This window comes from Ursus americanus, chromosome 22 (assembly GCF_024610735.1).
Source record: "Ursus americanus isolate L20-20 chromosome 22, mUrsAme1.1.p, whole genome shotgun sequence".
Classification (NCBI taxonomy): domain Eukaryota; kingdom Metazoa; phylum Chordata; class Mammalia; order Carnivora; family Ursidae; genus Ursus; species Ursus americanus.
This window is the reverse complement of record NC_142148.1, coordinates 33,873,135-33,898,400: the sequence shown is the minus strand read 5'-3', so window position 1 is coordinate 33,898,400 and position 25,266 is coordinate 33,873,135. Positions and strand designations below refer to the sequence as shown.

The 25,266-nt window shown below is 41.4% G+C and overlaps 1 protein-coding gene across 4 annotated transcripts in view; it reads right to left on the bottom strand.

Annotated features, from left to right (window-relative positions):
• PLCB4 (phospholipase C beta 4) overlaps nt 1-25,266 on the bottom strand; it is a 399,303-nt gene that overhangs the window by 58,056 nt on the left and 315,981 nt on the right. For all 4 annotated transcript variants that reach the window (XM_045808925.2, XM_045808910.2, XM_087853750.1 and 1 more), the window contains exons 13-24: nt 23,404-23,614; nt 22,296-22,389; nt 20,128-20,207; nt 19,505-19,589; nt 16,738-16,828; nt 14,238-14,333; nt 9,190-9,290; nt 6,000-6,035; nt 3,500-3,641; nt 2,776-2,860; nt 2,315-2,439; nt 358-409 (exon numbers count right to left, since the gene is read on the bottom strand). In XM_045808925.2, coding sequence (XP_045664881.1) covers nt 358-409; nt 2,315-2,439; nt 2,776-2,860; nt 3,500-3,641; nt 6,000-6,035; nt 9,190-9,290; nt 14,238-14,333; nt 16,738-16,828; nt 19,505-19,589; nt 20,128-20,207; nt 22,296-22,389; nt 23,404-23,614 — 1,198 coding nt within the window. The remainder of the gene's footprint in view (nt 1-357; nt 410-2,314; nt 2,440-2,775; nt 2,861-3,499; nt 3,642-5,999; nt 6,036-9,189; nt 9,291-14,237; nt 14,334-16,737; nt 16,829-19,504; nt 19,590-20,127; nt 20,208-22,295; nt 22,390-23,403; nt 23,615-25,266) is intronic.

Genomic DNA, 25,266 nt, shown 5'->3' with positions numbered 1-25,266 from the left:
ATGTATTTATTATCTATGTTTCCAGTTAATGCCCAAATGAGCAGGGATCATTATCTGTTGTAGCTATAAAAACCTCCACCATTGAATTAAAAGCGAGAGAATTAAACTCTAGAGCGTGTATGATGAATTGCTTAAGTTATGGTTACAGTTTTCTTTTGCAAAATCTGCTTAGTAAACTGGTAGATGAAAAACGTATACTTGCAAATATACTCCATCTAGGGATTTCAATCGCTTCTATCCCATCCCTCAAACTCCGCTTAAATTGAGCAGCCCCTAATTAAAAATGACACAGTTTCATTACAGCTATAGTACAGAGTTCAGGAACACGGTGATAACAGTTTAAATCATATTACTCACCCGCACGATCCATTATACTCAAATTTTCCCTGATTCAATTGCATCGCTAAATCTGTCAAGAGACAAAAATAATTTAGCCTCTCATCTCCCTGGACAAAGAAGACCACAATGGGTGACTTTAAACAATGGAAATCAGATACTGATCTTAGGTGGAAAGGTCCTTTTTAACATTATAAGGTACTTCTGGGTCTGTAGAGAGCGCACGATGCTCTTTCCTGTTGAAATCATCTCGTGTTTAAGTCAAACATAAAATGTGTTTTCAAAAAGATCATGCTAGAATTGCTTTAAAAATTGGATCCAATATATGAGTCAAATGATTGTCCGATTAGTGTTGAGAGTATAGATGTCCAACTGGGGAGAACGTGCCCTAAGGTCACAGAGAAAGGGTAGGCTGGAGACATCCAGCAGGGTCACAGGAGTACAAACTTGATTAAAAACAATAAAAAATAAACTAGGTAGTATCATGGAAAAATTAATGGCTTGTTCCTACTTTTAGACTTAGGGAGAATTCTTCTAGCGGGGTCCACACTGGCAGGGCACGGCTTATGATTTTCCTCTCGCAAGTGGATACAATCTTTTTTCATTAGCAAATTTCATTAGCAAAATGAAAAAAAAAAAAAAAGAATACGGTGGTAGATTTTTCCCCCCTTCTTCAACATGTTGTGGTTGATCCTAATGTTATAAGATAAAACATAAGTTAACCTCGTGAATAAACTGGTTTAAGATCGTTTAATCCATATAATGGACTCACTGACAACTGGAAATACAATGTGACTCCCCCCTTCATTTAAAAAAAAAAAAGTAAAATCAGCAATATTCTTTTTATTTGGTCTCTGCTGGAAACACTATGGGATGGTAGTGGTACCCGGTCCTAGTTTACTATAGCAAGGATTGATGGGGATGCTGGGCAGACATTTGGCTCCAGCTTCTGGTCCCTGAGAAGGCGCCACCAACGGGAGGGAAGTACAGTCAAGCCCACATTCATGGCGAGGGGATGGATATCAAAAAACCTTTCAATCAGTCCAGATAATAAGGAACAAGGGAGATAGAAACTCTGAAAGTATGGTGGATGGACTAGAAAAGGAAAATGCCCCCCAAATCAGGAAACATGGGAGGCACCCCCTCATAGAGCAAAGGACTGAACAAGTAAAGGTTTTTGTTTTGCTTTGTTTTGCCAATTTTAAAGACCAGGCTATGGAATTAACCACAGCACATGAATGGGTTTTGTGGCATATTTCTTACCTCTTCCAGGTAAACAACTAGAGCCCAGTATTTTTCTACCTCTAATCTTAAAATTGTGATCCTTGGCTCCCAAGTAGACTTTAAAAAAATTGTTGATGCATTTAAAAAATGTACTCCTCTCTTTCCAGGGAAGGGAACAGGTCACATATTGGAAGCCTGCCTTTGAGTACACTTTGGAGGACCAAGTTATGGATTGGTGCCTCTAAGAATTTATAAATCCTTACACACTGTTTTAATGGAGTCTACTCTAGAATATTCCGTACTTTTATGATGACGTGCCACTGTGTTATTGATATCTCCTGAATGTTAACGGTGGGAAGGGTACTTCGTAAAGGAGAAATGAGTCATAGTCACTGTACAGAGATACTCAAATGTTTCTCACTTAATCCTGTCTCTGGAAACAAAGATAAGTTTGATCCAAAAAGAAGAAAAATTAGAAATGTTTTGGAAAAGGGGACAATGTTTGGCAGATGAGTTGTGGTATTTATGAAAGGAAATTCAATTTGAATCAAAATATTGGTCTTCCACCCTCTGTATGGCTCTATTTTTGGTTTTTCATATCTTACCATTACATAAATCCAACATCACATTGTTTTGCCATATGTCTGCTTCTTTTAAAAAAAAAAAATGCCCACGGCCAACTGATGGCAATTGTTGGCACCATCCCGTCAAAGCATTCTCCTGGAATTTGAGGTCACTGGACATCGGTTCCTACCTGGGGTTTGATAGTTCAGCGAAACCATCTGGCAGCCAGCATTCCAGAAAATCTGAGGCATGTAATTACTGGAATCGACCCGGCCTCCCTTGGGGTAAATGCGGCTCATTTGCCGTTTGTTATAACTGTGTAACTTATTAAGGAGAATGGAAAACAAAAAAGAGTATTCCAGAAGTAATAAATAAACAACAAAGATCTAGACCGACAATGACAAAGACGTAGCTATCAGAGAGCACGTTTCACGTCTCTAAGTGATGCGTAGGAGAAAAACCACAGTTCACTGCGTAGACTATAAAAACTATTCACATTTGGGCAGATTTTCACAGTGGCTGTGGTCTTTCACACACATTATTTTGTTAGCTCTACAACCACAATGATCTATTAGCCATTTTTCTGTCTTAGAGACTCCTGCCAGACCCACAGTGCACCAGCCGTTCGTTCCGTTCACCGCATAAGGATACTTCACAAATTCAATCGCGTGTGTCTTCAAATAGCCCAGACCGACGGACTCATTAAAAGAAGACATGTTATAATGGATATTGCGCTCTGTAAAGAAAAATAAAGATGCACTCAGCAACGCTCCCATCCAACCTTGTGGAAGACAAGCAGTAAATAGAATTACATCAATTACATCCCAAATCACGAGGCTTTGGAGGCAGATGTTCCATTATTGTTATTAGCAGCTCCTACTTTCATTAACGTCCTGTGGATAGAGACAGCTGACTTAAATAGTGATGGATTAAATTTGGAGTCATTAAACAAATTATGTATATATATCCCACACAGCCACCCCTGAGATATGTATATTTGATGACAATGGTGGCTTCTCAAGCCCAAAAAATGATGAGGAAAGTTTAAGAACACTGTATACATTTTAGGAGGTCCGCTTTTGATTAAAAGGGGTCTTAGGAAAATAGAGCGAACGCAGGAAGCGACACTAAGCTCGCCTAGTGCTAAGAAATCCACAGTATCTCAGAGCCACCCTGTGGATGGGGTGTGGAACTACAAGGAATGCCACTGCACGCCAGGGACACCAGGCTACATGCATGGTCTATGACACGACCCAGGGTGAGGTGGAACAGGGTCCGTGCCCGGAAAAGGAAAATGGTGACAAGTCAGATCACAGCTCATCAGCATAATAAAGCAGACAAAAAAAAGGCAATAGAATTTAACCTTTGGTGTTACCTTCAGCCACATGGAAACCTTGGAACTTTACAGGCTGTGCATAGTTGATCATTGTAGACAAATACGGATGGATATTAGTGGTAGCACCTACGTATTTATACGATGCCATCCATGCCTGTTCATCTTCCACAGTGACCAGGCCCTACAAGCACAATGAAAGGAACATGCGTGTTGAGGACTTTGGTGGGACAGGTGCATGCTACAGACGTTCTCACTAAAGATGCTTTGCACGCACACATTGAAGGATAAAGACCTTTTCTTCCTCAATTTTGCTACAGGATAATTTTAACAGTTCCTGTCTAGGGGTGCCTGCCTGCCTCAGTCAGTAGAGCACGAGACTCTTGATCTCAGGGTCCTAAGTTCGAGCCACACACTGGGCATGGAGCCTACTTGCAAAAAAAAAGTTCATGTCTATCATAACGCTTAATAATACAAAAGGAGATAATAACAAAATATAAGGCTTCTCTTACATTTTTTTGAGATTTCCAAAGGACTTTAAAATAGTCAAGAAAGTATACTGAGGTTCACAGCAATCTATGAAATATATAGCAGGTATTGTCATTTATGAAATATATAGCAGGTATTGAAATATATGAAATATATAGCAGGTATTGTCATTTATAATTTCATAAATTGTGGCACAAAGTGGAAAAACTTCAGGGTGTATCAGAATCCCCTGGAGGGCTTGTTAAAACATACATTCCTGGACCTCAACCTCAGAGTTTCTGATGAAGTGGGTCTGGCGGGGAGGCCCAAGTATTTCCTTTCATCAAGCTTCTAAGGGCTAACAATGTGGCTGGCCTGGGGACCCTACTTTGCTCAACACTGGTCTAGAATTTTAGCCACATACACAAGTAGCTTAGGGTACTTTGTAAGAAAGCTTATTCTGAAGATAATCTGATAACCCACTACAGAGGACATGTCCAAATTGCATTATTTTACATGGGGGGGGGGAAGAAAACACATTATTTTGGTCTATCTCTTGGTAAATCAGAACACAATAAGCAACAAAAATAATACCTTCAAAATGATCCGCATTTTGTTGAGAGCTTTGAAAATCCGATGAAGACTTACTTCATCGGGAAACTCGGAGGATGAGGTCCAAGAATGTATGCTATAACAAGCCCTCCAGGGGATCTGATACACAAAGCTGTTTCTCCACTTTGTACCACGATTTCCTGCACGGACTGATACAGGTGGGTGAACTGCTTAGTCCATTCCTATGGACTATTCATTAGTTAACACAGTGGTCAGACTGTCTTCTCTGATGATTTAACAATCTGAGCATTCTAAACCATCGAACTGATTTCACCAATAAAACCTGAGATAAATAATCAAATAACATAACTTGTTTTTATTTTTAGTCATTTCTCTATATGTCCCGTCCACCCAAACAAGGGCAGAGGCCATGTCTGACCCCTTTCTTGGGTATTTAATGATGGTAAGTAACACCAGGACCATGTGTTGGGCACTGGGCTGAATTTCTGCACGCACAACTTCATTACTGCTAGTAATCATGTGGAGCAAGCATCAGAGGCCCGCCCGCTGACCATGTGAGAAGACTGGGGCCTTGGGGATTAAAGCAATTTGGTCACAGCGACTTAGCTAATACACAGCAGTGACCAAATTGCCAACCTCTGTTTGGTTGACCTCAATACCTTCTGAAATTCTAGAAGAGAAGTTCATGAACATCACGGGAGGGATTGAGATCAGACTTATCCATAACGACTCCAAACTTACTATGCAGACAGTAAGAGGATAGGTAGGGTCTCACGCCAAATAAGATAGGGCCCCACAGACAGCCAGACATGATTTTCTGAAGCTCTGAAGTATGGGAATCAAGTTACAAGGCAAATTTCTGTCTGCGACTGCCAGTAGTCTCACCTCTGTAATAAACCATTCGCATTTACTCAATAAAACCACTGTGATATCATGAAGAAAGTCAAAGAGGACAAAAGAAATGAAAAATGTAACTTCACTTACAATAAAGTCCATATCTAAGAACATCAAGTGAAAGTCCTAGAATGCATGCAGTGTGAAATTAACTACTGATCTTTTAAAATGCCAGGGTAGTTGGAAACAAGATCACCTTTCCAGAGTGCTGGAACATCTGATGACCTATTAGGTCACTTTTATTTTCAAATTCAATGTGTTGATGATTACGCACGCCTATTATAGGAATGAAATCTCTAATGCCAACTAAGTGCTTGACTGCACTAAACACTTATTTTTAGGAAAATCACCTTATTCACCTGCCCTAGTTTTGTGATTTTTATCAGGATTTAATCATTTCATCACTGTGAATAATTCTTTCTTTTGAAGGCTCTCGTAATTGGATGCATTAAGCATGTGAATATGACAAAAGTAAACCTGACATTCCATGGGGTGAGGCGGGAGGGGGAGACAGTTAACAATATTTAGTGCAAACTGCTCAATATTAGAGGCGCACATATGGCATTTTGCAAAGAAAACAAACTGCACGAGAAAATTATTTTCTTACCTTTTTGTTGATTTCATGTTCAAGGTCATCTGAAGCCTAAATTAGAGAAAGACAGTAATGTGTTTACTTCTCTAACGGGCAAATTTACTAGCCACATATATGTAAATATTTAAATAAATATATGTAAATATATGTAAGCTGTTATTCTATTTATTTGTGAAGGTGGGAAATGACTGATGACATAAAGTGATCAGCAAAATAAGTACTGGAAAGATACAACCGCCTGACTTACATACCAGAAATAATAAATCTTAATACATCTCCCTCCTTTGTTGATAGTCTTTCCTATTTGGATGTTTCCTTACAGTAGTTTAATTATTTCGTCATGGCGTTTGGGAAATCATTTGATGTGGCCACCTCTCCTGATATGTAAAGGGCAGGCAAGCATGAATGGTTACTCAGTTCAACACTCATGTGGGTACTGATAAAGGCTTTATGTGGTAGCACTGAGGGAGGCACTGAGTCTTAGTAGGCATCCAAGAGTCTCAGAGCAGTGGCAATACTCTCTATCAGAAGAGGGAAGGTGTAATCAAAGTGTTTCTTTGGCTTTGCTCTTCAAACACTCTCCCATTTTCTGCTACTACCAAATGTACGCACCTACCTGCATCTTAATCCACTGTCTTCGGTGATTAAGAATCCTCGTCCCCTTCAAAGACCACACACACCCTCCCATCACCAGGAATGCCATCCATTCTCACCTTCTCCTGGAACTCACAGGCAGTTATCCTTTCTCTCTCTTGAAAAACTAATCTCTCCCTCTATCTGGCACCATTTCCACAAGTTTGCAAACACACTCCAGATTCATTCATTCTAAAAATAACACTCCCTTGACTCCTCAGATTGCCATTAGCTACCAGCCTATACCTTGCTTCCCTTTATAGCAAAACTTCTCAAAAGTATAGTCTCTACTGACTTACATCTGTCTGTTTCAGTGGCCCCCACCACACCATTGAAACCTCTCTTTTCAAGGTCACCAACGACCTCCATGTTGTCAGCAATGGACACTCTTGAGTCTTCTTACTGAGTTAATCAACTGTAGTCAAAAACCAACCACTTTGCCAGGGGCCAGGAGGTGGGAGAAATGGGGAGGTGTTGGTCAAAGGGGACAAACGTCTAGTTTGTTTATATTCTAGTTATAAGAGTAGTACGTTCTGGGGATCGAACGGATAGCATGGTGTCTATAGTTAACATTTTATTGTATACTTGAACGTTAGAGAGCAGATCTTAAATCTTAGCACCACACACATACACACACAGAGAGGTAATTACGAGGTGATAGATATGCTCACTAACCTTATTACGGTAATCATTTCATAATGTACACAGGTACCAAATCATCGCCTATACACCTTCGACTTACACAATGTTATATGTCAGTTATACTTTAATTAAGCTGGAGGGAAAAAAAACCCCACCTCTCTTCTCCCCTTCCCCCTGTTCTCTTGGCTTCCTTGATCTCATCGATTTCCCTCCTACCTCTCGGGCCATATGATGCTCTTCTTTTCTGGCCCACCTTCTCTGCCTCTTCCTTATTTCCGTGGCTTTAAATCCTATCTCCTGAATTCTCAGTTTATATCTCCAGCCCCACCTCTCCTCTAGTTCTAGATACAGGCGATGATGACTCACAATGGTGAAGGTGAAAATGACAACAGAGCAGCAATAATGAATGCCTTCATGGGAATGACCGTGTGCTAGGCACCACCGGAAGCTCTTGACATAGCCTAGACCCATCCATCGACTCTTCACGACAGACCAGTGAGATAGGTGTTATCACCTTCATTTTTGCAGTTGGGAAAACCCAGGCACCAGGAGCTTCAGTAACTTACCTGAGATTACACAGGTAGGAAATGAAAGCAGCATCAGGGGTCAAGGCCACAGGTGCCTGGGTAGCACTGCCCCTGGAGTATCTCACAGGCCTCAAAGATCCTGTCCCACTTGAGACACTGAATTCTTTCTCTTCCAGTCTTCCCCCTGTCCACCCAGCTCCTCAGATTCAGACCAGACAGTCCCCTTGCTTCCTCTCTCCCCCTCACTTGCCCACATTTAGTCCATCAGCAAGTTAGATCAGCAGAACTTGAACCCACTCAGTCCTGTTTCTATTGTCCGGTTTAAGCCTTGGGGGTCTGGCTGAGTGCAACAGCCCGGCCTAACTGCTTTTGCTGCGTCCACTCTTGCCCCCCTTCTAACCAGTCTCCATACGGTAACCATCGTGGTTTTTCAAAAACTCCTATCGGGCTGCATTGCTCCCTTCTTTAAACATTTTCAGTGGCTTCAGATTCCACTTAAATTAACATTTGAGTCTCTCATAGTAGCGTCCCAAATCCTGCATCATGTGGTTCCTACCCGCCTGTACAATCTCATCTTGTTTCCCTCTGCCCCTCACTCAGCCCACTCTGTTCAGTGTCTCTGTTGCTGTTATCCCATAACTGGGGCCCGTCCTCTACTTCTGTGCATGGCTGGTTCCTCTTTACTTTTGAGGCTCTGGGGTCCTTATTCCCTTAACCTCATGATTCTCCATTTTAGCACTCGTTTTTGGTTTCATAATAGCACTTATCACAAACTGTAATTATATACTTGATGGCTTGTTGTCTGTTTCCTGTTCCCTTCCAATCAACTCCCATCAGACTCTAAGCTCCATGAGAGCAGACACTAAGCATGTTTTGACCTTTTGGGGTTGTTATGGCCTAGGCTATGCCTGGCACATAGTAGGTACACAACAGCCACTTTTCTTGGCGGAAAGTTGGATGGATGGACATACTTTCATGTTTATTCTACATTAGGAGGGAGTGGAGATATCTAACCGAAAGGACTGGTTTTCTAATGAGGGCTTGCTTGGGATAATCGGGTGGGTCATTCTCTCAGTGACTTCAACAGGTTAACCTCTGTCACCAGGCTGCTGTTGGGGTCTCCCTATTCACCTATAATAATGCAATAAATCATATTACTTAAAGGATACTGGACAAACAGGTGATGGTCAACACTGGGCTTGGCTAATGAGCAACTCGACTATCCTTTCTAACTTATTATTGCGCATAGCTTGCATTCAGATATTGATTCTGCTCTCCCACCATAGAAGGAGAATTACAGGCTACTTTATTTTCTTGCGGTTGTCACGTTTTTAAAATTTCATAACTATTAGCTACTACCTCTTCTTGACAGTCATGAAGAAAAGGGACATGGCGACTCTGACCTTCTTGACACTATTGGCAACAGCCTCCTTGTGGCCCAAGTCATCAGCAGAAAGTTCGTTTCCAAATTTGTATTCCGGGTGAGCCTCCTCCTCTTGGTCAGCTGTGTGAAAGACAAAAGGGAGTCCATGAAGCCGGATTACTGCCGGTCAGACCTCCTCCAGAATCTTGGGCGGAGCGTAAACTCCTTCAGGGGGGAAGGAAGCTAAAAGAAGATGGGAACATTTAAAGATGCAAATTTTTTCAAGTAAAACTCTCACTAGCTCTCAAGGCCAAGGAGCACGTCTTGTTAGCTGTTATTTCTCTCGCGTCTAGCATGGCGTCTGACATGCGTGTTGCTCAATGCAGTTTTCTTAAGTGAGTGATGGTCTCCATCCCAGCACACCAACCGTACAAATTAAAGCTTCAAGCACTCAGGAATATCTGTGACTTACAAAGGGTGCTCTGATCTTCCCTGGCACTTAGGGAAAACACAAGGAAGATACGAGAAAAGGAAAATACACTGGATAATTCTTACAAAGAGACTAAATGTGTATTTGAATGTCATGGGCATAGTGACTTGTGGCTGGGAGTGGTGTGACATAGAAGAGAAAGCGCTTGGAAGGACTGGACTGCACCTGTAAACCACCTGTCAACCCTGGCTTGGGTTTCAGAGACTCTAGAATCATTCCCAGGGCTCATGCTAACTGGGAGACTGGAAGCGGGTGCTAAATAGAGCTGATGCCCCAAGAGCATGGCCCAGGCTGTGAAAGGAGGCACAGGAGGACTCAGTCCACCAGTCCAGAACGTGACAAGAACTCTGGTATCTTCCCAAGGCTGGTATCCTCCCAAGGCCGTCGGTGGAAAAAGAATCACCTACATGCTAGTGTGAGATCTGGATTCCCCGGATCCCCACTTTCCAAAAAGCACCCAGGTTAGGAATTTGCCTAAAAGCTTGTCAGGGTCAGGAGAAACCCACAGGCCTCAGGCCAAGGCCAACACAAATCTACATGGTCACAATACAGGGCATGAGGGACCCCTACTGGAAAAAAACTGAAAAAATTTCTGAGTATGGACTCCTGAGAGCAGGAAGCAGACCCATAAGAATTGGGAGTTTTTTTTGTAAAGCATGTTTAAAATGTGCAAAGAACTCAAGAATAAGAATCAGTGAAAAACTATTTCATCAATTCTAACATGCATTTTTTTCACATAGTAATATTTCTGATGTTCTGTAATATGTTCTTCAATTGATACTCTCTTACAATTAACTGGAAGCATCTTTCTTTCCTAGTCATCATAAAATAATGGTGTCTTTCAACTGTGGTGTCTTATTTGGAATTTCTTGAGGGACTGCTTTTTGCAAAGTGTTATTCCGGACATGCAAAAAAGTGAGGCAAGACAGACAGACACCCTCCCGCTTTGGAAGTGCTGTTCTGATGAGTGGATGAGTGGAGGCAGATGGTTACAAAGAGAAAAAAAAAAGTAGGTCACATAGGCCTTTGGCAGGAAAAAAGGTTTTAAGGAGCTGGAATAGGTCTTTAAAAAGTCTAGTCCAGTGTGTCCACTTTATAGATGAGGAAATAGACTCAGAGATATGCTTTACAAAGCCAAGGTCACAGAGTAAGATATGGACCTCGATTTCTCTGGATTCTTAGCACAATGCTCTTAACGTGGCACTGAGTTTCCATGACCACTAGATTTCCATGACCTAGAGTCTGTAACCAAGATTTTGAAACTTCCCGCCATTACTAGTAAATTTCCAGTTTATGTATCTCTTAGTCTAACCTGGCCAGCCAGACATAAACTACTTGAAGTCAAGGAATGTGTCCCATATAAGTAGTAGAGACCTTATTTTAAAAAGTTGTATGAAAAGGGGCGCGTGGATGGCTCAGTTGGTTAAGTGTCTGACTCGTGGTTTTGGCTCAGGTCCTGATCTCGGGGTCCTGAGATCGAGCCCTGTGTTGGGGTCCACACTCAGCATGGAGTCTGCTTGTCTCTCTCCCTCTGCTCCCCCACCTCTCTCTCTCTTTCTCTTGCACATGAGTTTGCTCTCAAACAAATAAAAAATCTTTTAAAAAGAAAAAGAGTTGTATGAATGAATGTTACCATCCCTTGACATACCCACAACCACATACAGTTTTGGCATTCCCCACTGCTTGTCACACAGTCCTGGAAGCCACGTGTCCGTCTGAATCCAAATCCTGCCTAATGAATGGGCACATGCTTTCATGGACTGAGGGCCTTTTTTTTTTCTACAGCCTCCAGGCAGGGCTACCCTTTTGAGCTATGCTTGGTTTCCTCTTGCCTGCTGTGTTGAAGTATTTAAATTAGAGACTCTAGTCATTCATGTATAGTGGGATCATACTGTGATGCGGGGGTAATTACAGCCAACTGGTTGACCAGAATTAAGCGAGGTATCACTGAGGCAACCAAAGAACATATAACTGGTATAGCAGAAACCTGTAAACCCTTAAAAAGAAATCCAAGTGGATGACTTTGTCCTCTCAGCTAATTTTCTACATGTATGCTACCCCGCACAATTACTTCTGTTCACACTGAACAACATGGGAGTCACCGGAGCCAAATATTTTGTAGGAATAACGAGCATATGCATAAAAGGTGGGAAGTCCCCTTAAGGATGATAAGTGGAATCACACTGACCCTCATCTTTGATTAGCGTGTGTTCAAGAAATTTCACATCTTTGACATTCATCAGTTACCCTTTTTTCTCTAAAAAAGCTTTTAACCATTTTATGTATTTGTGTGCTCTTCATATTCCTGTATGTGAGAAGGGCAGTATCGCAAGGTACAAAAGGTCTTGAACCTGGAGTCAGGCAATTCTGGGATTGAATCTTCGTGCCATTGCTCACCAGCGGTGGGGTCATGTGTAGACTATGTTACCTCTCTAACCTTCAACTTCCTTACCTGAAAAATGAGTGTAACGATACCTATTTCATCGGGCCGTATAAAGATTAGATCTGGCAGTGATGTAAACTGCTTCGTTCACAGTTGGTACGACAACGGTGGTTGCTATTCATATTATTATTATTTTCCTTGTTAATTTGTTCCAGTATTCTGCAGTTTGTTTTCCTGGATTGGAGGATCTAGTAATGTCTAAAATGTTTTTAACTAGCATCTGTAAAACTTAACCTAAGTTAAGGAACGGATTTTACATGATATTCATCTTTTCAGATTTAGAAGTATTTTATTGACCTTTTCAAATAACATTTCTTTCAGTATTTTACTCTTGAATCGTGTTTAGGTTTATTATTTGAAAAAAAAAAGTGAAATAATATCACTGGCATCACGGTTGATAGCATTTTCCAAAGACAGCTCCAAGAATATCTGCTCTCCTACATGCTCTTCTAGAATGTGACCTTGCCCCTCACCCACCCCCTCGAACCTGGGCGGGCCTTAATTTTGCTTTGATCAACAAAATATAGAGGCAGTGATGCTGGGCCAGTTCTGGGCATAGCTCTGAAGAAGTTTAACAGCTTCTGCTTTCTGCCTCTTGCAACACTGGCTCTCAGGGTGCTCCATCTAGAAACTTGGCCACAATGCTGTGAGAAGCGCAAACCACGTGGAGAGGACACGTGGGGGTGCTGTGGTCCTCAGACCCTGCTGAGCTCCCCACAACAACTGCCAACCACAGGAGTGGGCCATCTGGAACAACCAGCCCAACTGAAACTTCAGATGACTCTGGCTCTGGATGTCATCTGCCTGCAAATGCATGAGAAACTTAAGAGAGAAGCACCAGTGTGAGCCCAGATGCCCCACAGAACTAATCAAGTGTTATTTTAAGCCTATAGATTCTGGGGGGGGGGGTTGTTACACAGTAATAGATAATTGTTCCAGTCACCAGTGAAATAATTCCAGGTATCTTCGCCCTCCTAGACACTCCCTGCCATATACAACCTATGGAAGTCAGTCAGTTTGTCTGTTCTCTGGGAGTGGAGTTGAACCCCTGGTTTGGACACACATCACACACCGTCATGGTGAAGTCTCTTCCACAGTGAGCCATCTTTATTAAGCCGTCTTTATTACTGAGATTAGTTTATTCTCACAGCTTTCAGGTTTTCACCTATACTATCAAACTTTCCTAAAGTCTACTCGTATATTTCAGATTTTCATATAATAAGTAGAGAGAGTTTCTGCAAGTGTTTCTACATTATTTAGCCCCAAACCACTACATAAATCCAAGGCACTGCCCAACCAATAGACACACAATGTAAGCCCAAGTCATTTAGCTAATTAATTTTCATACCACATAATGGGCAAATAATTTACTAAAAGAGTTCCAAACCTTTCAAAAGACCCATTTAAAACCAAACATTATGGCTGTGGCTACATGGCCCAAGTAAAACAGAAGCTAGTAACAAACATTCAAATATTTTAAGCAAGGCTACCTTTGCTAAAATTACCTACCTATATTGATAATTCTGGTGAGCTAGTTATTTGAGAGAATTTGAACTTGAAATTTTAATACTAGCTTTGAATTTCCAGCTCATTTCGTGTGTGCGTACAAACCCATCATTTACCTGAGGGTCCCTACTCACGTTCCTTTCCTTGTAACTTGTCTTACTACTATCGTCATTAACAACACTGAAGTTTATGTTTTTGTTTCCAGCAAGGGATTGCAAAATGTTCTTTTTATTCCAACCCCTTGCCTTCTACAGGAAGGATTCTCTGGCTGTGAATTTGGGCTGAGCAGCTGAATGCACAACAGGAAGGGAGATGACTAAGCCACAGAAATCTAGTGCCCAGGGAAACTGGAAGGAACATTTGGAAAAACACCAAAAAATACCAAAACGTGAAAGTTGGTGCACGAATACACACTTGACTATTAAGAATTAAACCATCACATTATATAAAAGGGTGCATGGAGACAAACTCATGTTTTTCTTATTTTAAAAAGTATTTTTCTGGCCGGCTCAGTTGGAGAGTCTGTGACTCTTGATCTCGGGGTCGTGAGTTTGATCCCCATGTTGGGTGTAGAGAGTACGTAAATATAAACAAACTTTTTTTTAAAAAGTATTTTTGTGGCACGTAAATTAAAAGAAAACCAACTCACCACTTTCTATCTCCTCTTCATTATCGTCCTCTAGGATGCTAACTGGGGCAGTGGATTCTCCAGCTTCCATCATGCTTTTCAAAGCTTCGAGCTGTTCTGTTATTCAAAACAAACAGGAAGGAGATGGTGACAAATGCTAGGTCACTTGCAAAGCCCTCCTAAGACTGACACTGAGAAGGGGATGTATTGTCTAAGCCCCCCAGGGCTATGTTCCTAAGGCACTGTCTCACTCAGACCTGCTGGCCGGACTTCTCACGGGATGTGCAATGGTCACATGGTCTACACTTGATGAAGGACTACGGGAGCGTGGGTGAAATGCCTGAAGTTCTGGTCCTAAGTTTGAAAGGAAGCCTCGGTGACTGAAAAGGATTTAAGGCTTGGTGACAAAGGCCCATGGTCTGGAGAGCAATGATGTTGAAGTGACGGAAAAGAGACAGGCACACTGGAGACTGATACAACTTCAGGAAAAAATATCTGTGACCGATCGACCCCAAATTACTATCCTCCTGTATAAAAAGCTCTTATACATCAGTAAGACAGACGAAAGAATTTTAAAAATGGAAAAACATGTAGACGCACATTGTAAATAATGACATATCAAGAAACTAGTTACTAAAAACATAACTACCAAAAAACTACAGCCTCGTTTTCCTTCTACCAGTCAGACACACAAACATATAAGATGGCCAGGAGCCGGCAGTAAGACTATCCCCAGCAAGCAGGCATTCTTGTGTATTTTGGTGAGAGTGTAAATTGGTACAATTTTTCTGAAAGACAGTCTAACAAGATACATCACAATGTAAAATGTGTACATGCTTTGGACGACCAACTCGAATTGCACCGACTGATTCCGAGGAGAAGCTGTGCAAATGTACAAATGAACACTGCCACAGGTTTATTGTGGTTTTTACAGTAATGAAAATCCATCGATTTGGGACTGGTTAAATGGTAGCATATCTCACATAATACATTCCGCAGAGTGTTTCATACATTAGAAGTAAAGTTAGCACGTAGTAACTTTGGTAGGAACGTAAGTAGTATACTTACAATTGTATACAATTGTATACAATTCAATTGGTTGAATTAAAGATAATAAATTAAATATAATTAAATAAATTAAAGATAATAAAAAAATCAGTATATCCAGTAAAGTTAGCACGTAGTAACTTTGGTAGGAACGTTAGTATACTTACAATTGTATACAATTGTGTACAATTCAATTGGTTGAATTAAAGATAATAAAATCAGTATATTTAACATGATCCCAGTTTTATAAAAAATGTGTGTTTGTCTAAATGTGTATCTGTAGTACACGTATCTATATATAAAATATGGAACTCGGTGCTATTTTATTTTCTTATGTTTTTCTTTGTTGTTTTCACTTTCCTATAAGTGATAATTACTATAATTTGAAACTTAGATAAAGAAGGTGCGCGTGCTCTCTCTCTCTCTATACACACACACACACACACACACATACATACACACAATGGAATACTTCTCAGCCACCAAAAAAAATGAAATCTTGCCATTTGCAACAACATGGATGGAACTAGAGAGTATTATGCTAAGTGAAATAAGCCGGTCAGAGAAAGACAATCATCATATGATCTCACTCATATGTGGAATTTAAGAAACAAAACAGAGGATCATAGGAGAAGGGAGGGAAAAATAAAAATAAGACTAAATCAGAGAGGGAGACAGGCCGTAAGAGACTCTTAATCATGGGAAACAAACTGAGGGCTGCTGGAGGGCAGGGGTGTGGGGGGATGGGGTAACTGGGTGAGGGGATTAAGGAGGGCATGTGAGGTAATGAGCACTGGGTGTTACGTAAGACTGATGTATCACTGAACTCTACCTCGGAAACTAATAATATATGTTAATTAACTGAATTTAAATTTAAAATAAAGGGAAAAAAATAAAATTTAGAATACCTAGGGTAAAAACACAATGCAACCATTCCAATACTTAATGCTACCAATGCTACTTAATTCAATGGAATTAAGAGATTGGCTGAAAGAAAATATTTTCAAAGAAAATCTCCAGGGAAAATACAGGGGAAGTATCTATATAAAATCATTTCTCTCTCTCCACACATACACACATTCACACATTCACCTAGGACCCCTAGGTATGTACATCTCACAGGGGCAAACTGCAAAGGGGAAGATTTTAATAGGACTTTAAAGCATGTTAAATGATAGAACGGTGGCTCCTTCTATCTTGATAAATTCTAAAATGCTTTCACTTTCTTCTCATTTTGCCTTGGGATCATTCCAAATCCTGCATCCTATGAATATATGAATATGCTTTTCCCACTGCAGAAACCTACACTTAAATGTCAACGTGGCCACTTTGCTCTGAAAAGTATATGCAACACTTCTATGCTCCCTTCCACCCCCAAATTCGTGGTTTTAAAATAGATTTCATTTTAGACAGCTGAATTGTCCAAACACACAATGGGTATATGCTTCATCATTGGCGTGCGTCTTTGACTTACTTTTTTCAACCTCAGGTTTCAGCCGTTTATTTTTGATGAGTATTTTTCTTTTGAGGTCATTGGGGGATGGTAAGGGCCTGCCTGGTTCAAGCTAGAGATAAACAGAAAAGGCTGAATTAATGATGTGCTTCTTCAGTTTCATTCCCAGCCCAGAGTGAGCACGGAGGCCTGTTATACAGCCCAATATCCACTAGATGGCAGTCAGACCGCCAACTTGACATCCACAGTCTCCCAGAGCTATTGCAGAGCCACTCCACCCTCCCCAGCAGGAGCTGGGTCTGACCTGGGGTGCTGCTGGAGGGGGGGCTCCTGCTCAACTTCAGGTCTTGCTTCTTTTACGTAGTGGGTAAAGTACGAGGGGTCATTGTGATAGCTGCGGTCAGAACTGCTTTCCCAGGCAGAAGTCGAGTGTTCTCCTGATCCCCCCGAGTGTTAGGCTGTATTAGGAAGTCTGTTTACTCAGAAGGCTGATGTAACCCCAATACTTGGGACTGTGATTTTGTAGGTACAGTAAGAGAATCAAGAAGGGAGTGGTCAATTACTAAAACCCGACCTCTACTGTGGTTTCGTTTGCTTGGATTTATGTCTGCAAAGGCGGTGTCCTTTCCTCTCTTACCTCCGACCCATACAACTGTGCTGTTTCTAGTCACCCATTCCCCATTCTCCCATGCATCCCTGTATGCACCTACCCGCCCCACCATCCACCCATCTTTTCCATGCATCCATTCATTTTTTCAAAGTAATCTTTATACTACTTATTACATGCAAGACACTATGCACTCCTGTGTCTGTGTTACCCCAAACAAAGCTCTTTGTCAAAATTCTGCTTCCTTCCGAAGCCTGTTGTAACTCGTCCATTCCCCAGTGAGCTCTCTTGAACCTGGATATCTCTAGTAAGTATTCAGTAGGTCACAGGCCGTCTTCCTTTGTAGCTACAGTTTTATCTGTGTGCTGTCTCCCCTACTCCCTCTCAAGATGGAAAGCTTTTTACTTCAGGGAGGTCTCACTCTCCTGTGTATTCACCTATGCTCCCCGCAACACTTTTCACGTATGTGCTTATCACTCCACAAAGAATACAGTAGTCTTTCCACAGAAGCAAGCACCTTAGCCCAACCGGCAAAGTAAAGAGAGGACCTAGGTGAGACAAAAATGACATTTAAAAAGTCGGAGCTGTTTCTTAGTTTGGGCTCCCTCAGAGTCAGTCTCTGACACAAGGATGTGAACAGTCCCATAGTTTATTTGGGCGGAGGCGCAGGAATGTCCAACAGGGGGTGGGAAAGTGAGAAGAAGAAGGCAAGCAGCCAACCCCAACAGGGTGTTATCAGGCAAGTTCTCTCTGGGGGGTGCTGACACGTGGTCCTGCTGGGGAGCTTGGCTGCTCTGGAACTGTCCCTCCTGCGGAGTGAGGGGACTCAGGGGGAGAGCTGTGAGCTCTCTGGCACTTCTGGCCTGTCTTTCACATATGGACAAAGCAGGCTCCCGTGACCACAGCACCCACCTCACGCGAAAGGCTGCAGGCACTGGCAGCCGAAAGTCAGGCCGGCATGCAGGGAAAATAGGGAGTGCTGCACGGACGGGGGGGGCAGGGAGCCTGCAGCATGGCGTCTACAGGCTGAAGACAATCGGGGTGGGTGCAAGGGATGCAAATATCCTTGTGTCCTAGATTTTTTTTTTCCTTCCAGTTTTTTGTTTGTGTTTTTACTACCACAGAGTACGTTCTACTTAATCCCCTGAGCTCTCCTACTACTCATGACATCTTGGGACAGTGGGTATTTACCACTTGGAGGTTATGGACCCTTACAAAACTGTGAAGAACTCTCTGGAATAATTATATACCAAAAAAAAATTGTACGCAATTAGAATGAGGTCACAGACCTCACAAAGCCTATCTATGGGCCACAGGTGAAAAGTTCTTTGCTTTATGAAGCAATTTGCAGGTGTAAAAATGAAGCTAAAAAATTCTATGTATACCATTTTCCAAGTATTTGGTTTTTTTAAAGATTTTATTTTCTTTCTTTGAGAGAGAGAGACAGAGCACGCATGCAGGCTCATGCACAAGTTGGGGGGGGGGGAGAAGCAGAGAGGAAGAGATAGGGAGGGGGGAAAAAATCTCAAGCAAACTCTGCACTGAGCTTGGAGGTCAACGTGGGGCTCAATCTCATGACCCTGAGATCACGACCTGAGCCAAAACCAAGAGTCAGACACTCAACTGACTGAGCCACCCAGGCAACCCCCAGATATTTGTTTTGGAGTTGGGAGCTTGAACTTCAGACTCCTGTGACTTCAGTTTAGGGGACTTCTCACAGTAGTGGGCTCCTATGGGTGCTGAACCCTATGTGCACAAGTGATTCACCTGGAAGGCTTTTTAAAAACACCATGTTCAGGACTTACCCAGCTCAATTAACTCAGAATCTCTGAGTGGGGCCCTGGCAAAGATATTTTTAATAGTCCTTCTAGATGATTCTATCATGCAACCAAGTTGAGAACAAATGCTGAGTACAGACCCTTGGCCAGTGGGCATTTTATAAAACTTTAGGACAGAGATCTTAAAAACCATAAAGACCTTGAGACCTTCTAAATTAAATTGAACCAGATGTTTATTTTATGTCTCTCTCTACACATCTGTCTGAAGCACGAAAGCTTTCCATACCAATGGATTTAAATAAATATGAAGATCTTTAGTCCTCTAGCACTACTTGACCCTTTAGAAATGAATTTCAAAACAAATCCATTCAGGTTAGAAATATGGTTTTCTAAAAATACATACTGGATGTGATTCAAGTGCTTGTTTCAACAGGAGGTCCCCCAATAGATCTTCGCAATATTTGGACATCTTGTACTGTTGATATTTGCTGGAGAGAGAGAGAGAACACTGGCATTTGTTAATTCAAACATCCATTAACTGTCCAAGAATAAGATACATCCATTCCTAGGTGATTAAGAACTCCCACTCTGCAAAATCCACACTTGTCCTCCTGAGGCTAAGTGAGATGCTCGGTTACATACCACGGGCTTTAACTGGTATAGTGTCAAAAGTGGATTTGGCCCCCCAGGATAAGAGCTGGTAAACAGAATAAAAAATGGCTTTCAAGTTCAGCAAGTCTGCTTTCAAATCCATTGCCGAATCTTCCAGCTCAGTGGAACTTTCAGCAAGGTGTCCTGATCTCTCACCTTTTAGAGGAAGCATCTCTACAACACAGCAAGATGACTTGTTTTTGCCCTTTGTATTTTAGTGGTTTGGGGTTTTTTTTGTCCCTCTCTCTCTCTTTTTTTTTTTTTTTTTGCATAAGACCAAGTGTCCTTACCACTTCCCAACACTATTCAGCTATTTAAAAAGATGTAGCACAGCAGGGGGGATTGGGTAGTAGATACTTCAAGTAGAAATTATACCTGCAGTGATTTTCAAAGGAGAGAATTACAGGATATTCGGACGTGACAAATGCGGTTTCCTTGATGGCTTGAATAACATCCTTTAAAGATAAAAAGTGTTAATGAAGGAGAAGAGCAAAAAAACAACTTAAGGCACCTTGAAACCATTCAAAGGCTATTAATTTCAGCTTTTCAGAAAGTCAGTTCCGGCAATTAAGACCTAGAGAACCCATTCACCTTGACACCTTTACAGGTGGAGTCCTCTTGTGGTTAGACCCAAGTGCAACTAATGGTTAATGACATTTTTTTTTTTTTTTCAAAGCTACCTTTGACTTCTCCAAAATTATGGTGCTATTAACTTGACAAGAAATTTCATCTCAATGGCATGCTGGTTCCTTGCTCAATTACCTGGCAAGACAGGTTCAGAGCTCATCTTTCTTGTTGAAGAGGAGGTGAGGTTTTGGCTTCATTTCATTAATTCGATGAAGATTCCTGTGACATATTCAATAGCCCTTGTTTCTGATTAGCCTGATGAAAATGGCGGGGGGGTGACCAGGGAGGTTGTTCTCCTTGATCAAGCAACATGTGAGGTAAAACAGGAGGTGTTCTGGATGCCAGTCTCTGGACTGGAAGCTCGGTCATTTGAAACAGCTTTGAATGAGCTGAGCATGTCCTTCCCACAGATGGCTGCCCTTGCTCTCTGCTTAGCTTTAGAAAGCATGGTTTCAAACCAATGTTTCCACAACAGCATCATATTTGGTAAGAATCCCCAAATTCTTACTGGCTTACAGCTAACCACAGGGAAAATCCCACCATTCAGTTAAATTGGAAAAAAAAAAATTACAGTAGTAATCTAGGGAAGTCCATTTGAAACCCATCTAATGCCTTGGGTTAGATAGTCCTGGAGTATTTCAGTGAGCATCCTTATGGCTAAGTGGTCCTTTAATTATTCTTGCTTAAAGCTTCTTCCCAGGTGAAAACGCCTGTGACCTTGATCATGCACTGGAGTTGACCAGTTACTCCTTGAGGAAAATTTTGGCTCTGCCCATGGGTTCTCCTTTGCTCACCTCCAAGCCTTCTTTTCAGCTAAGCTTCCTTACTGGGTTCCTTAATTCTCTAAAGAGGACAATGCTTCCTGTCAGTTTGGTTGGCTGTGCAAACTCATGGCTTCCCACTTGGATATATTTTTGATACTTCTCAGGGAGTATAAGCCCTTCTCAGGGAACATAATCTTGACTTCATTGCTGCTCAAAATTCACCAACATCTGGCTAAGAGAAATGGTATGCATGAAGTGTTACGGGTACAGGGCCCGGGCATCTGTTTTGTAAATACCCCTGGTGGTTTCCCACATGTAGGCAGGGTTGAGAACCATTGCTCCAGATGTTGCGATAACTATTCCGAATTGCACCAAACTGACAGAGACAGATGTACCCGAATATTGGCCAACCACAGAATTTCATTTTTTGACTTGTCTTTTGGCAGGCTGTCACTGGAGCACGTTGAGGAGTGCTGTAAGAAACCAACCTGCAAACTGTACACAGAGATCACCCAAAGGCCGTTCCTGAAATGCCCGTTTGTAAAACCGTAGATGCCTCTCTTTCAGGGTCCCTGGGGAAAAGCCTTCTCTCTGGCATCAGGACCGGGAACAACGATGCTTCTTTGGGCCCATGGCCCTGTTTCTATTTTACAAATCTTGTGAATCATCATGTTTCTCTCCATGCACTGAATTCTAGAAAGTTTGGAGCCCATTGTGGCATGGCTTGGCAGTTTACAGGTCTTCTTATTGAGGGTTCATAAACTCTAAGCACACTTAACTTCTTGTTCTTACAGGGATTATTTATAATCTATTTCATTTTATGTATTCTGTTTATCTTTTTATGTGAACTTGAAGTTTTCCAGGAAGAATGCAAAGTAAGCAAGAAAACGAAAGACTGTTTTTAAAGTAATTAGAGTCAGGGGGACTCTGGCAGAGAAACCTCGTTATATGGCACTGTCACCCTTTGGAAGCAGCAAAGTTAGAAAAAGATGGCGCTACGAAGGGGTTGAAAACATTTTTCTTGACTTTCTCTTCAAAACTGGAAGAAAGGAATATGAAGGTACAATGCTTGAGAAAATGAATAATTTGTTTTCTCCACTCCATCGATCTCTGTGATAGTTTGGAAAAGACTATGGCTATTTTGAAACTTACCTTAAAAAGGATATCTGTACACATTGCTTTTCCATGAGTTATTATTGGTTCTTGGTCTTCACCTTTTCCATCCCAACAGTCAAGTTCAACACATCTAGACACACAGCGAAATTACAATATTGAACCCTTACAATAAGAGAGTGTGTGTGAGCAAATTAAAAGAAGAGACATCAAAATAAGTTGTTTTCTTATAGAAGAAGAACACGGAATAAGTAACATGATTATTTCATGGAGTATGCAGGCTAAAATCACATTATATTCTTTGTCATGTGATGTCATCAAAAAGGAATGGTGAGAGATTAAGACAAACTTAGGAGATATAACCACCAGTGAGGTTTTGGATGAAATTCTAGTCATGACAAAGCTACAATGAAGGACAATTTGGGGACAACTGGGAACATCTGTATATGGGCTGGATTTTAGATGATGATGTTAAAGAAAAAAGTTTAAAATTTTGTTGGGTGAAATGATGTTACTTCGGTCATAAAAGAAAATGTTCTCATTGTGTCAAGTATTCAGAGACAGAAGTAGTGATGTCATTTCCTTAGAGTCTCTCCATACACAAAAAATAGTGAGTCATTAAAAACTAAGCATGGTTATTGATAGCCAAGAAAAAATATCATAATGCAACTAAAGTTCTTATTTTTTACTTTCAGCATTCTTTCCCATATTTTAAACCTCAAATATTTGTCAATTTCTATAGAAGAAAAACCATTTTCAATCATGTTTATTCTCAAAGAATGACATTTTAGAACTTTTAGCATTAAGTAGAACTAAATTTGCAAATGCTCAGACCAATAAGAAACTTAACATGACTTCTTGAAAAATTTTTTTTTTTTGCAATTTTGAGGGGGGGTATATTTATTTATTTGAGGGTGATATTTAAAATTTATAGTAAAAAATGTCTTTTGGCCCATAGGAGGATTCTAGAACTTTTTGGAGCAGAGATTTTCTGTTCAAGGTTACATGACCAGCATAATCCATTAAAGAGAAGGAAAAAATGTCCTTGTCATTCTGAATACTACTTCCTACTTTTTTAGAGAAAAGTCAATTAAATTGAAGGGCATCATCAAAGAAAAAAAAAAAAGAGCTGTCCTAAGTTTCTGACCTGCAACCAGCCAGGAGCACCTGTCTGTACATTTCTACTGAAGATTTCCCGCCAAACTGTCGGCCCGTGAGATAGGTGTTGTGGGAAGAACTGATGAAGTAGTGGGCCAGGGGATGGTCCATTTCTTGGTAAAGTTCTAAACGATCCAGGAAGACTGGGGCATTTTCATCGGACATCAGATATCTGCAAAACCCGTCGCTTGATATGAGGCCTAGGGGAGAAAAGACAGTTAGTAGACAGGTGGCTCGGAAGATACATGTCTCACGTTTTTCTTCCTGCAAGTTGAGGCAGCTTAATCAGGAGTAAAAACTTCAGTCTCTTTCCCTTCAGAACGTGAACAAAATAACATTACACGTAACCTAACGCATTCCACAAGACAGGTGGCATTCTGCTTGTGTACATAGGATGGCAGAAGTCCATGATTCCCTGAGCTCAGAAGCGCAGCCCCAGGAGCTGTGGCGACCAGGGGTCAACCTTTGTCAGTTCCGTTTCTACCACTCACTACTTATATTCTTGGGCCTCAACCTCCTCTTCCGTCAAACTGGGGGTGGGGGGGGGGCAATACTGGCCACACCCAGTTTCCAGGTAAGGGAGAATACACACGAGAGGGGCTCTTAAAAAAGCAGAAAACAGGGGCGCCTTGCTGACCCAGTTGGTTAAGTGTCCAACTCTTGATCTCAGCTCAGGTCTTGATCTCAGGATGGTGAGTTCAAGCCCCGTGTTGGGCTCAAGTGGAAAACCCACAACTGTAGGGCACTACTGTTCTCACTGTATCAGAGAAGAGGTGAGCAGCCTCTCCGGGGTTAAACAACTCCTTTCTCCTCTTTTACCTATGAAACAGGGTGTGGGACTGGTGAGGACAGTATTCGGTCGTCCTTGAAATGTGGCCCCAAGAGCCACTGTTCATTTCGGTCAGTCCTTTCTGATATAGGGCCCCTGTGGTCTCAGAAGAAGCGATCAATATTTCTACATCTCCTGTCAACCATCGGCTGCTTCAGCCTTTAGTTTTTATATAAGCATTTACAAGGTATGAACGGATTTCAAGGTTATAGAAAAGTACAGATGATAGCATAATAAATACCAAAGGACCTACACCACAGCTTTGTAACATTTTACCTTATTTGCTTCACATTTTTCAGAGGCATACATAATTGCAGAGGCCTTGGCAGCACCCTGTGCTCCAACCCTCCACCCTACTGCAGTCCCTCTTTCTACTCCCTTGTAGACAGCCGTGCCCGACTTCTTGTATTGAACATTCTCCAAATGGCTTCGTAACTATACTACATATGCCTTTATCCAAATAGGTAGTTGTGAATATTTAAAAGCTGATATAAAAGATATTCCACTATTTGCATATGCAATTTGCTATTTTTACATTTTCTTAGACTTGTCCGGTTAATATAAATAGCTCTTGGTCATTTATTTTTCCCTGAATAATGTGTAGCAGTATGTATGGTGGTAGTCCGTAGGACTGAAGAAGGTAGAGTAGGTCCATATATGAATACACCCATTTATTGTCCATGATTCTGTTGATGGGTATTTAGGAAATTTCTAATTATAACTAAACATACTACAATAAAAATCTGTGCACCTGTCTCCTTGGGCACACACATCCATTCTAAGAGCAAGTACTTTTTAAGGCACTGGGACAGATGAAGTGATGGGAGAAACAGACACACCCAGCCTTCACGAAACGTATTATGGGCAAGAGAATGAATATATTAGCAAATAAATATAAGTATCATGTAATGTCATGCAAGTGCTAGAAGGAAATAGAAAGCAGGGAATGTAGGTGATCAAGAATGACCAGGATGCTTTGTTAGATACGTGGCCAGCAAAAGCCCTTCTGAGGAGGTCACGTTC